The sequence below is a fragment of the Prionailurus viverrinus genome, chromosome B4 (assembly GCF_022837055.1).
Source record: "Prionailurus viverrinus isolate Anna chromosome B4, UM_Priviv_1.0, whole genome shotgun sequence".
Lineage (NCBI taxonomy): Eukaryota > Metazoa > Chordata > Mammalia > Carnivora > Felidae > Prionailurus > Prionailurus viverrinus.
The window spans coordinates 18,809,652-18,823,659 of record NC_062567.1 but is presented as its reverse complement, the minus strand read 5'-3'; the positions used below and the strand labels follow the sequence as shown (position 1 = coordinate 18,823,659).

The following is a 14,008-nucleotide window of genomic DNA, read 5'->3' as shown; positions in this document are numbered from 1 at the left end:
TAACATCTAGAATGTGCCCTTTGGCTGCTGGGGTTGGCGAGGGAAATATGTAGCCTAAATTCTTCCAATGACACGTACATGGGTAAGACTTCAGTTCCGAAGTCAGCAGTGTGAGAGGCGCCTGGGTGGCTCGGCAGTTACTCAGTCGACCTCTGAGTTACTCAGTCGACCTCTGAGTTACTCAGTCGACCTCTGAGGTCGGCTCGGTTCATGAACTCATGGTTCATGAGATTGAGCCCAGCGTAGGGCTCTGCACTGACAGCCCGGGGCCTGCTTGGGATTCTCTCTCTGCCCTTCCCCACACACTCTCTGTCTCAAAATAAATCAATAAACTTAAAAAAAAAGTAAGCAACATGAGAAAGTGGCTGTTTCCTTTTTTATTTTTTATTTTGTGGTAGATTATGGAGACGGCGATCTACTCTGTGGGGGAGGGATGGCTCGATACAGAGCTGACTCATCATTGCTGCAAGCTGTGGTATCCGGAGAAGTGTGGTAGTGTGGATGTTTTCTCAGGTACAGTCCCCACGATGGTCTTTGGGTGTGGGTCCTGGCAACATGGTGTGCAAGCCTGCATTCTCTTACCAGAAAAGCCCATAAACAACCCAAACAATGTAACGTCAATAAACTTCTTATCTGCTTACATCAACCGTATAGATTCTGCTGTTTACAATTAAGAATGCTGATTTGGCTGGGTATAGAATTGTAGCTTCGAAATCATTTTCCTTCTGAATTTGCAAAGCATCGTTCGATGGTCTCCTGGTTATGTTTCTGTTGAGAAGTCTTAGTTGAGAATCTGTTGAGTTCTTCTGTTGAGAAATGACTTCGTTTTCTCCTCGAAAGCAATGAGGCTATTTTTTTAATACCAAATACTTTGAAATAGCTATTCAAAATAACATGGCATGGGTTGCATTCATTGGGCTGCCACACACAGTTGTACATGTTGTGCACTGCACCACTCTGGGGAATACTATTCCCATAACATTCACAGACACAACCTATATGGCCGTCCGTGATGACACTGTGGACATCCTGTGGGACCTTACAACCTAGAGGTTGCTATCCTTGAGCTCTGGGAAATCATTAGTATAACCTTTCTTTCTCACCCATTGTCTTCGTTCTATCTCTGGAATACCTATTAGTCAAATGTTGGGCTTCATAGATTAGTTTCCTCATTTTCTTATCGGGTCTCTATTTTTCATTCCATGTCTCCTTGTACCACTTTCTGAGAGATTTCCTCCACTTTATCTTCCAAACTTCTACTGAATATTTAACATCAGCTATGCTATTTTTAATTTACAAGACTTCTTTTTAAAAATAGCAGCACTCTGTTCTCCAGGATCCAAGATCTTATTTCTCGGAAGAGATCAATTAGAGATTCACTCACTTTTTTTTCTCCTCTTCGATTTTCTTCTGTTCACTGCATCCTTTCCTTTCTCTTTCCTTCTCATCCGCTGTTCCTCCGTCAATTATTGGGGTCTCGCGTTCATGTTAGAGACGATATTAAATGCCCGGCGAGCGATGGCATTGGTATTTCTGAGACGGAAGCTGTTTGGTATATGTGTACAGTGTGGCTTCCCTCTGCGTGCCTGCTTTCCTGAGGATCCCAACTGAGAGTCCCGGAGGCCTTTTCTCCTGATCTGGTCTATTTTCCCCCGAAAGAAATCCGCCTCGGGTCGGGTGTGGCAGGCAGGGAGAGGCGAAGCCTGAGCAGCCAGTATTCTCAGATCGGAGTGCAGGCAGTGGCTCCACACTACTGCGTGCGATTATCCCGAGGGGTCCATGAGGAAAGCAGGTAAAGCACCGAATTTAACTTACGATTGTGAAATCAATGGGACCAAACGCTCCAAGAAGTGTTTTCCTTTATTTCTCTCATCTAGTCAGCATATTACTGTGGCTTGCCCAGGACACCTTCTCGCCTAGATGGACAGAGACACATTGACCAATATTCTTCCTTGGTTCTTTGTTCTCTAGACATCACACAGAGCACTATCCTTCTCTTGGGACAATACGTTCCTGCAGGCAAGATAGACAGGCAGCTAGATAATTTGGACACAGATACTTGCATCAGTTATGGCTTTCTTTACATCAGTTACTTATTTATTTATTTATTTATTTATCTATTTAATTATTTTGGACAGAGAGAGCGCATGCACAAGTACGAAGCAGAGGAGGGGCAGAGAGAGACACACAGAACGTGACGCAGTCTCCAGGTTCCGAGCTGTCGGCATAGCTAGCGCCTCGTGCGGGGCCTGAACCCACGAACTGGGAGATCGTGACCGGAGCCAAAGTCAGACTCTTAACCAGCGGAGCCACCCAGGCGCCCACACGTCAATTACTTTTGATGAACCCCTCACAAGGCTTTGCTTATAGTACAGCTCTCCTGACTCAGCCGGACGACCGCCCATCTCAACAAGAACGTTCGTGATCATCTCTTGGGATGGGTTATGCTTCCTGCTGGCGGCTCTGACCCATTTATGATGATTCTTATTAACCTTAAGAAAGTGATTAAGAATTACAAGAGGGTAAGCCTCATCCTTACATTTTAAATATGACACTTATATGGAGCCTCTAGTCCACTAAGTACCCACTAATGGTGTGAGTTCTTCCCCCTTCTTTAGGTGTGGTTTAGACGTTTTCTTTTAAAGACTGAGCAAATTAGTAAAACTAGTAAATTAGTAAAAATGAGTAAAGATCACCTTATTTTAAGCACAGAAAACTTTCTAAAGGACAACCAGGCAGGAATTATAAATAAAAAAGAACTAGAAAGTAGAGAAAGGGAGAGAAGTAAAACCAGCAATATCCCAGAGAAGCAAGATCTATGAAAACATAAGAGGGAAAAGTTTTATATATTGTTCTCTCTGAAGAGACCCAGGACGTGTGTTGAAGGCCAGATTTTCAAGATATTTCCGACATCCTACAAAACAATTAAGAATGGAAGGGAAATAGAAAAATAGCAGCCTTCTTAAAACAAGGAAGGCTTTGCACACGTATATATTTAACCGGTGGCAAACACATTGTGGGAGAGCTGATAAGGAGCCCTCCGTGGCAGCCACTATTAATTCAGTGAAGCAAGTTCATGCATATTTTATTCCCAGACACTGCCTTATTATAATTTTCTTCCTAAAGATATTGTAACCCTAAACCATTCCTGTCAAAAAAAGATTTGGAAAAGATTGCTATTTTTCTGCCAAAACCCATTTACCCTTCCTCTTGGGAACAGTCTGGATGGTATTTGCCAGTTAGATAAGGCCATATGATGAAATTCGGGCCAACAGACAAGAGCAGAAGCGAAGGGTGCTACCTCAGGGTGTGTGCTGTTTCTCTGAGCTACGATCCAGACACCGTGGTGGCCCAGCTTGGATCTTGCACATCGTGACCGTGTCCTGGGGAATGTGTCCTCTGCGGAGCACAGCCGGCCTGGACTGCTCCCTTTGGAACAGTTAAGCGAAAGAGAAGTTTCTCTCTGTTACAGGCTTCGCTTAACTATCTTAACTATTAAAATCACACTGTCTATTTCTGTAGGTTCCTGTCGCTTTCTAAACTAGTCTAGCCATCTCTCTGCAAATTGCCTCAATTCTGAGCAGTACTGACTTCTGCCAACAGCCACCATCAACAATATGGGAAGGTAATGAAAAATCTGTCCGAGAAAACTACTTTATATTGAAAAGTGTTGGGGCGCCTGGGTGGCTCAGTCAGTTAAGGGTCTGACTCTTGACTTCCGCTCGGGTGGTGGTGGTCTCGTGGTTCCTGAGTTCGAGCCCTAGGCTGACAGCGCAGAGCCTGCTCGGGATTCCCTCTCTTTCTCCCCCTCTCTCCTCCTCCCCTGCTCATGCTCTCTCTCTCAAAATAAATAAATAAACTTAAAAAAAAAAAAAGTGTAACATACGTCTTAAATCGCTCTTCTAATTCCGTCCTAAAGCCCTGTAGGATTAAGTCGTGTTTGAGGTTTCTGTTTCAGACATCTACTGTTTATTGAGATAGGAGTATTGTTTAGAGTTAAAGTTAAAAAAAAAAAATGTAATTGTTAACGCCCCTCCCCACCCCCAGGTCTGGCACTTTCCGGCAGGATGACCAAGGCGGTGAAGCGACGGCTGAGAATTTCCTCACGGTGTTCTTCTGCTTCTTCAGTCCTATTCTATCATCAGTAGGGTTCAAATTTCACTGTAAGAGACAAAAGGTGTGAATGTTTCCTGTTTGTCATTAGAACCGAAAGCTTTATTTGAGTTTATTTTACAAATTGGCTGCACGGGTTTTACATGACCCATTGGTTTAAATCTCCTTCACAATTACCTACTTTGCACACCGCCCTTTTGCACTTTGATAGGCTACGAAATACAACCACACAGTCCGCGGTTAAAATTATTGAGAGAACTTCTCATCTAAGTGGAACATTTGTTCTCAATCATCACTTCGAGCGTACGTCACTGAGGCTACCTCTCTACATACTCTCAATCTACTTGACGTCGATATTTGCTAAAAATTCCAGTTCGAGATATAAAATTCTAGGGATGGGGGGAGGTTTTCTCTAACTGCTGTCGAATATAAAATGCACAAATCCCATCGGGAGTTTTTCCAATTGTCGTTGCCTGAGTTCTATTCAGGTTAATTGCAGAGTGCCTGTGCAACCATTCTAATCAATATAAGGGGAAAATCCTTTAAAGAAAAGGGAAGGCCAGGATGAGGAAGACTCACTTATTTATCCAGTGTAGACATAATGCACGCTCGTTAAAGGAGTGTTAGGGAGAGGCCGTTCGAAAGACAATAGTCATATTTGTACTAGACCTATCTATGTGTACTGTACTTTGGAGTCTTCAATACAGAACTGAAATTTGAATTACTTCATAATCAGCACATCGTGGTGAACCGGAACACTAAATACAAAAAGCAAAAGGAAGATGATGACAGGTACACAAAAAGGATTACATGTGGCACAGAGGAAGCAAAGTATCAACCAGGCAATGACAAATCAATTGCAGCTTTGAGGACTAAGATAGCCTCAAGTTGTCTTGTTTTGTTTTGTTTGAATATGGCACTACATACATTCCGGGGTCCCTTAATCAGAAAATTCAGCATTTCCAGGATACTACCCACACCGTGCACAAAGGAAGACGGGCGTGCCTGGGTGGCTCAGTCTGTTGAACATCCGACTCTTGATTTTGGCTCAGGTCATGATCCCAGGGTTGTGAGATCGAGCCCCGCATTGGGCTCCACGTTAAACATGGAGCCTGCTTAAGATTCTCTCTCCCTCAGGGCGCCTGGGTAGCTCAGTAGATTAAGCGTCCAACTCTTGGTTTCAGCTCAGGTCATGATCTCACGGTTCACGGGCTCAAGCCCCGCATTGGACTCTGCACGGACAGTGCAGAGCCCACTTAGGATTCTTTCTCTCCCTTTCTCTCTCTGCCCCTCCCCTCTCTCTGTCTCTAAGATTCCCTCTCCCCCTCCCCCCACTCTCTCTCTCTCTCTCTCTAAAAAAAACAAATAAAAAGAAGACAAAAATATAAGCAAAAAAACCTCTCTCGCTGCCCCAAAACTAAAGCTGAGCACATTACTCATAACAGAACATCCTATTCTCAGATTAGAAACCCATTTCCTATTATCCTAGAGTCAATTCTGATAAGCCTGCTTATTGGTGTCTTTAATTCAACATAGGAAATCAGGATGGGGAACCGGGTTTGAGGGAGGAGACAGGAAAGTATAAACCATGAAGACAAAAGCGCGAGCACTCTGAGATCCTTTAAAGTACAAAGGGACTTGTCCGACCAACAGCAGCCTACCGTGGCTTCACGTCCACATACCCATGCCACCATGAAAGCACTCAGCCATTCATGGAAGATCAAACTACGTTATTATTTCACAAAGGCAAATTAGTGCACCACAGATCGCTTCTTAAAAGAATTTTATCGAAAGCAGTTTTGTTTTAAATTCTAGACCTTAATAGACCGCTCCATTAGAAAATTCACTTGTGAAAACCAGGCTAGATAGGATTTTACTACTAGTAATCTGATGACAGTGAACTCTCTCTCTCTGACCTCTACTCATAGAATAGTCACTGACCTAATTTACAGTGGGAGGAAATACACCGATTCTTTTCCCCGAATAGATCTGCTTGCCCAGGCCCCGGTGACCAATGGTGTAAGGCTGAGGCCGGTGCTATTGAACACAACAATCCTAAAACATGCCTGAAATCTGTCCAACGCTTCCTTCCGAACCAGGCTATAGAAAGAAAACAGAACAGAACGAGGAAATGGCGGAGACTGGACTCGAGATGTGTGCAACCCCGAAAGCAAGTCAGAGCAAGGCCCCTGGGCTGAGGCAACACTTTCAGAATCACTTCAGATGAATGGAAGTTCTATTTTTAAATAATCTTCCTTAGTTTAGCTCTCAAGATGTTTGCAAGATGACACAGAGATCACATCAAATTCTGATCTTTGGGTTTCAAAATCTACTTTTTCCATTAGAGAATTAAAGACTTCACTGCCTTTTTGTAAGTGACAAGCTCAGAATTACTCTTTCAGTGGTAATGCCCCGTAATTGTAGAATCCAATCATTTTTACTTAATTTCCCATCCACCAAATATTGTCCCAAGCTCACGCTTTCCTTCAATCCACTCTTTCAGCAAATACTTACTGAGCATTTACTCTGCTAGTTACTAGGTTTGAGCGCAGAGACTCAACAGGGAACATAATATACAGTCCGTGCCTAGTGCACTTAGTACATTTAGGGAATGAAATGGAATTCAATGCCATCTAGTTTCTTGGTGACTCTTTGAGATGGTTATAGACACTCCAAAGAGTAATAAGGCCTGGGCTTGTGATTTCATGTAACAATCGTTGAGCGTGACCATGACAGATCTGATACAGACACTTGAATGTCTCCGGTTATGGTTACCTGCATGTTAAATTATCAGAGGTCCAAAGGTTTAAAACCTATTTTTACTCGCTAATACTTTTCCGCCATATTCAGCCATAGCTGAATACCAGGCTAACTTTTAGAGTTCAACTTTCTCACCTTTTAGGGAAGGAGGGAAAACACATAAAATAAATTTTAAAAAGTAGTGAGATTAGCTCAAGATCCTCTTCTTTAATACAAAAATTACGGAGAAAACATGGCAACATAAAGACTGTTTACCCAAGCTGAGGCTAACCAACTTTGATGTTCAAGGAACCCTAAGGCATTTCCTTTTCTTAGAGAATATCTGAAGGAATATGAACCAATCTGGCTGCTGAGAGTAAGTAAATTACATTCACCACATTTCCACCGCTTCAACTGCTCGACCCAGCACCGCTACTAAATATATAAACCTGGGATGACAGCAGAGAATAAATACTGAGTGTAAGGGAGTTACAACACGACACTTCTTCAAAAAAACAAAAACAAAAACAAAAACAAACCCGAGCCAAAGAAAGACAATGGGAAAGACACAGATCTTTTAGGCGAGACCGCTAAAAAAACGTGTTGCCGTGCAATACAATCTTAGGATTCGTTAACTTTTTTTTTTTAAACACACACCTTTGAGAATCTCGGTCGAGGAGTCGGGACTCTAATTCAAAAATGAAACCGAACCCAGAAGAAATCGGTTTCTTCCGAACAGTCATGGGCTTCTAGAATGCTTTTTAGGAAATTATACCTAATTAGCCTATTCGTATGTGTAAGTTTTAAGCATATCCAAATTTTATACATGTCTACATAAAGGGGAGAAGAGGAAAGAGCCCTATTTAGCTAGGTAATTCAAATAATTTTTTTCCCCAAGTTAATCAGCGACGCCATGAGGCAAACCTTATCTTGCCTGAAAAAGCAAGAGATGCGTGATTAGTTAACATTTAAAAGAGTTCATTAGTTAACATTTAAAGGAAATTGTCCTGCTAACCCATGGCATTCTTCCAAAAATGTGGTTAAGCAATGAACGCAAGCTCAAATGTGCCTAGACACGTGACACATAAACAGATGCCATTATCAACTGTAAAGTAAAACATCCAAAGCAGCTGTTTTTATTCTACGATAAACAATATACCCCGATTATATATACACACAGGTGTGCTTGTAAACTAAATCCGATTAACATGTGTTAAACTTAATAGATTCCCGTGGTCTCCAGATGCCAGACTGGATAAAAATTAGGGCACTGCTTTGGTTACTCTTTGAAACATTTGAATCTGTGCTGAGAATAAGTGAAACGCAAAACCCTGATACTCAAGACACTGTGCTGGCTGACACAATACCTGCACTTCCCTGTTTGGTAGCCATCCTCTATGGTTCGACAGGAATTATAATTAGAAATAATGAGAGCAATGTCCTCAGTTACTCCACCTTTAAATTATATTTCTCAAAGACTTATCCTGTGAAATGACTAATGATTATCCTACCCTGTTCACGTGAGAACTTAAGAAACCTCCCTCAGAATTCTGTGACAGCTTTACCTACGGAAAAGAGCCATATACGTTTAAGAAAAGCTCCCACGAGTGTCACTTTTGAAATTCAAAAACGGCCTTAGCCAAAAAGACATTGCAAAAGTAAAATTACACATTTTATTCATTCATTCCATCAGCTGAGAATCGCTCTATTGTACAAATACAGCATTGTACAAAAAAATCACAAAATGTTACAAAATAAAAAAGTACAAACTGCAGTACTTAATAAATAGGACTGAAAGTAGTTAAAGTGGAAATAAGATAGATTTCAGGTTGGGAACATTGTTTGACCCAGCAAACCATACAAGATCTGTTTACAGACATTTTTATTTGTACATAATACAGGGCAATCCTATTTTGCCTTTTGAGAGAATTTAAAAGGAATAAAATATTAAGACGGTATTCTCCTGCTCTGAAACAACCGCCACGGTTGATTCAAGGCATTTATGCTGTTAGTTTTTCAAATCTCTTAGTTGAATCCGAGAAGCTCTACAAAGCAGGAGGCTTATCTTGTCACAAAGTTAAAATGCTTCTATAACAAAACGACAAATATAAATAAAAACGGTTCAGAGCACCAATCTACTCTAAATGCCAACCAAAGTACAAGAAGAGTTGTCACTGTACCATCAGCAAACATCAGACTTTCATTCAAGTAAGCTGGTACTATCCCTTAAAGAAAACTCCCACAACCTTCCCTTAAGTGTTTCTCTTTAAAAGGTTTACCATTTCTAGAAAAATAATGATTTCCAAAACAACAAATGTGGTTTTCATCAAAATGGAATGGGCCAATCAGTCTGGTAACACGAATGCATCGATATCCACTCGAAATAATTATCTAAGAATCGTAAAATTCAAAGTGAACAACATAAAATCACTACTAAATCACAAAACTCTGTTCAAAGTAAGAAACTTCATGTAAAGCGCTTCTCCGGATTTATGCTGGAAAGCTGTCAAAATGGAACACACGTCATAGGTGAAGGTACACCAATTTTTAAAAATGTTGTGCAAAAATACATTTGTGTAGAAAACAGATGACCAGGAATGAACAAACTTACACGTGAGAAACTAGCTTGCAAATTAAGTAGTGCCAACTTTATACAGCAAATTATAAATAGCAGTAGGACAGTAGGATCACGGAAAGCCATCATGAAACATCATTTAGGTGCCCAGCAACCTTCAGCTCTGAGGAGGAAACATTCAAAAAAAATGATTAAGGCATTACACCTACAGTAAATCTACTAGGAAGTTTAAAAGTGCTATTACCCTGATTAGAGTTCATAATTCTCCCGACACAAATCACGTATGCAATTCTCCCAGGGTGTGGGTTTTCAGCCACTTCAAGAGCATGCATTTTGTTCAATATACATTTTGGACAGGGATATGGCCATGGATTTGGCAAGTTCCTCATCGCGTTTTCTCTGCACTTGAGTCTGTTTGCACCAACTGTCATACTCTGGGTTAGGATAGGAGTGATCGAACACCGCATCATAATGTCCATTACTGAGCCAACTGAGCCAAATACTAGGCCTTAGGGAATCCTCTGGGCCCAAATAGTGAATCATGGTAGACACCGTGGGGCTCTCCAACCTCCCTCCAGTAGTTAAATGTATATTCACATTCAGCATCTGCCCCATGGCCAGCAGCTCCGGGTACCCGGCCCACGCCCCGTCTTGAGCAGCAGCGATGATGAACTCCCCCACGTCGCCCTCAATCAGGGGGCTAAAGTGGTCAAGGTGATCGGCGATGTAATGCACCGTCTGTTCCCTCAGCTCTCGGTGCAGGCTCTGGTCCCCGTACACCGTCTTGCTGACCGCCCGGTAGAGGCAGTTGCCGTCGGGAATGATGTGAAAACGGTACTTATTCCTCTGTCGCAGGTACTTGTCCTGCCTCTCCACCTCCGCCAGGTACAGGGCCAGTTTCTCGTCTCTGGGATCCGACCTGGAGACGATCACCGCCTCGGCCCCGCCGCTCTGGGCGGCCTCGCCGCCCCGCGCCGGGGGCGCCTCGGCCTCCGGGTCGGGCCGCCGTGCCTCGTCCGCGGCGGGAGGGTCGCTGCGGTCGCCCGCCCTCTCCCAGCCCCGGAGGCTCCTGTCCGCCGGGTGCTCCTCGCCCCACGGGCCGGGGCTGGGCTCCGGGCTCCCCGGGGGCGGCGCGGGGCCTCGGTGCTTGGCGGCGGCCAGGGCCTGGCGGTGCTCGCTCAGTCGGAAGTTTCTGTCGGGGCCCTCGCGGGCCGCGTCCAGGCCCGCAGGCTCGGGGCAGTCGGGCCTCAGCAGCTCCTCCAGCAGCCAGGCCGAGGAGCCCCGGCGCGGCGGGACCGGGGCGGCGGGCGCCGGGGCCAGCAGGAGGCAGCGGCCGCGCTGGGCGGCGGGCGCCGCGGCGCCGGGCTCGGGCCCGTGCAGCAGGAGCCGGTCGGCGCCCAGGGCCCGCACCGTGATCTGCGCCGTGGACGTGTAGTGCGGCGGCAGCGGCGGCTTGCAGGACCCGCCGGGCGGGCCGGCGGCGGCCGCGGCGGGGGCGGCGGCCCCGGACACCATCTCGAAGCAGGAGGAGAAGGCGGGCATCTTGGCGGCGGGGGCGGCGGCGGCGGCGGCGGCTTCTCGGGGCTCGGCGGCCGCGGCAGGCTGGCACTCACCGGTCTCGGGCTCTGGCTCGCCGCTGGCGGGGCCCGGGGGCTGCAGCGAGACCTTGAAGGGGGCGGCGGCGGCGGCGGCGGCGGCGGCGGCGGCGGGAGGAGCGGGCGCTGCGGCCGTGGGACCCGGTCCCCCGGCTGGGTAGTGGGTGCAGACGCTGCTGTAGAGCTGCATGTCCCTGCCCGCCGCTCGGGCCCCTTATAGGCGCGGCGAGCCCCTGTGAGGGGGACACACCCTCCGGGCCCGGGGGAGGGGGCCGGCCCGGCGCGATGACCCAGTGCCCCTAGAATAGAAATGACCGAAGGGCCACCGGCCGCCGGCGCGTCAAGAGCCGCAAATAGCGCCCGGGTCCCCGCCAAATTCCTGCTGCGCCACAACGCGCGGTGGGGGCGGGGAGGGGACGCGCGCTCGACCCCGGCCGGCGCGCTCGGCCCGCAGACCCGGGGCGCCGCGCCCGCCTGCCGCTGCTCCGGCCCGCGGCGGCCGCTGGGGACTGTCGGAGGAAGCCGCCCGCCCCGCTGGAGCGCGTCCCGACAGCGAGGAGCAGTGCAGGGCCCGCGGAGGGGCCGGGAGGCGGGGCCGCGGTTGTTTACCTCAGGCCGCGCGGCCGCGTCACGTGGGCCCGTTGGAATGCGCGGCTCGTCGCGGCGCCCCATTCAACAGCGCGGGCTCGCCCCGCCCCCCGGCCCGCGCCCCGCCCCGTTCGGCGGACGCCATGGGCGTGGCCGCGGCGCTGGTTGGGGCGGGGGACGGGGGCGGGCGCGCGCGCGCGCGGGCGCGGGCGCGGGCGCGCGGGCAGGGTGCGGGCTGGAGAGCGCTGAGCCGGGGTGGCCTGCGCGGGCTAGGCGTTCCTGGCCGCGGCGGGCGAGGAGGCGGTGACAGCTCTCGCCTGCTCTGCCACAGGTTTCGGTGCTGCGCCGTCCTGCACTGCGGCTGCGGATTGTGGCGGGATGGGCGCCGCTCAGGGAAGCTATGATGCTTTCACAGCGTGCGTTTCGGAGGAAGTTTCAGGCTCGGAATGGAGGACGGAGCGCCTCCTTAAAACCTGCGTGGCCTCTGCAGGGCCCTGGCACCACTGCCGTCGTTTTGACTCAGTTCTTTGGATTAAAATGTTATCGTAGCGTGACGCCTCGCGTCCTCCCCAGGACCTTGCTGCCCTGCTTAACCGAAAGCAACTTTTCTGCACCCCCTACCCCCTGTCGACTGGCAAATACATGCATAACTTGGGCGAAAGGAAGCCCTTCAAACAGCCTTTCCAAATACCAAATGCCTAACTACCTCGGGCCCTTGGCAAATAGAGGCGGCTACTAACCGTGGGTCAGAGTCGTGATGCATACCGGGGTCGTGTAGAATAGTGAAGACTTATGCTCAACTGTTAGTTGTACCCTCTCTGTAAAACAGAGCTAGAATACTCCTGTGATCAACCGCGGACTGACTTTACAGGAGCGGCAGCTTTTGCTGCATGCTGAGCTTTGATCACGTGCAAGTAACAGGCCCTAAACGTTCAAATTGAACCTGGAAGCTCTTCCGTAGTTTTAAGAAAGGGGGAAGTAGGGGCGCCTGGGTGGGCTCAGTTGGTTAAGCATCCAACTCCTCGTTTGGGCTCAGGTCGTGATCTCATGGTTCATGGGTTCAAGCCCCACATGGGGCTCTGTGCTGAAGTCTGGAAGCCTGCTTGGAATTCTGTCTCCCTCTCTCTCTCTGCCCCTCCCCTGCTCGCTCGCTCTCTCTCAAAAATAAATAAACTTTAAAAAAGGTTTTTTAAAAAAGAAATGGGGAAATAGCCGTGGGCTACGGTGTACGCGTCCGCCCTCCCTCAACCTTCCGTTGAAATGTAAATTCCATGAATGAAAATACTTTGTCGCGTTCGCTGTTACGGTGACCTAGCAATGTACCTGGCACACAGTTGGGGCTAATATTTACAGAATGAATTAATTAACGGAGAATGTGGGTCCCCAAGGTTTTAAAGTTTGGAGGAACCAGAACTGGGTTCCCGGTCTCCTGGCACTGGCCAGGGCTTTTAATTGCCACTGTAGGCGGGGCCGGCCGAGGTGCGGCTTTGGGGACCATCGGGATCCCAGCAGTTGGCCCTTTGCTTGCGTCATGCCAACCGGTTAGGTAAATCCAGGCAGAAGGAAATAAAAACTGCTGGAACTGCTGGTGGGCTAGTTTGAAAGCTTGTAGCCCCCATGGCTAACTAGAAAAGGGAGAGGTTACTTAGATTTCATCACTGCTTTTGTGGGCGTGTCCGTGGCTCTGTGTATTAAGCACTTACACTGAACTCTACCTTTAGCCCGAGTAGTTGGTGTTCTGAAACAGGAGACAAGACAGTTAAAAAAAAAAAAAAAATCCCTCAACATTTACTAAGTACCCTTTATGTGCCTAGCAGAGCTAAGCATAGCAGGAGCCTGGAGGGAGATAAGGAAACTTCCATTTAAATCCTAAAGCAAGAATGTGTTTTAACAGGTTTGGGGGCAACACAGGAACAATGTACCAAATTAGGAACAGACAGGTAAAAACAAAGATGTGAAAATACAAAATTTTTAACATACGTGAAGGCTTTTTTTTTTTCCTTTTTATCTTGTGGGATTGGTGGGAGGATGTGGTGGGCTATGCCAGACCGCGTATTCACTATGGAATCAGTGTCCACTCTGTATCTCAATCTGGGAAGTCTTCCTGAAGGAAATGACACTTCAGGAAACTCAAAGCAGAAATGATTGCCAGGCTTGGGAATGGGAATTTTCCGCCTTAGGGAGGCTACTCCTTGTAAGTGATAGCAAAGCAATTAGGGTAGGAAATAGAGGGGCAAACCCAATTCCTGGATACTCCATCGGAAAAGAATTCCTAATATTTCCATCCTGGAAACTCATCCGTCTAGCGTATTTTGGTGCTATGAAGAACATTGGCAGGAGTTGAGGAAAATAGGGTTCTAAACTAAAATTACCATTTTTGAAAGGGCTGGAAAAACAG

General features: G+C 47.4%; 1 protein-coding gene across 4 annotated transcripts; it reads right to left on the bottom strand.

Annotated features, from left to right (window-relative positions):
• Nucleotides 1-398: 398 nt before the first annotated feature.
• OTUD1 (OTU deubiquitinase 1) lies at nt 399-11,359 on the bottom strand. 4 transcript variants are annotated; one of them, XR_007154184.1, is made up of 4 exons: nt 9,672-11,359; nt 3,887-4,161; nt 3,302-3,429; nt 399-2,013 (listed from the first exon to the last, which is right to left on the bottom strand). XR_007154184.1 is itself a non-coding variant. In XM_047868209.1 (1 exon), exon 1 carries the CDS (start codon nt 11,210-11,212, stop codon nt 9,746-9,748), a length of 1,467 nt encoding a protein of 488 aa, XP_047724165.1. In that variant the 5' UTR covers nt 11,213-11,359; the 3' UTR covers nt 8,512-9,745. The 4 variants fall into 4 exon arrangements, 1 of the variants encoding a protein (XP_047724165.1); XR_007154183.1 differs by having other exon boundaries at nt 2,337-4,161; XR_007154182.1 differs by having other exon boundaries at nt 3,302-4,161.
• Between the last annotated feature and the right edge of the window lie 2,649 nt (nt 11,360-14,008).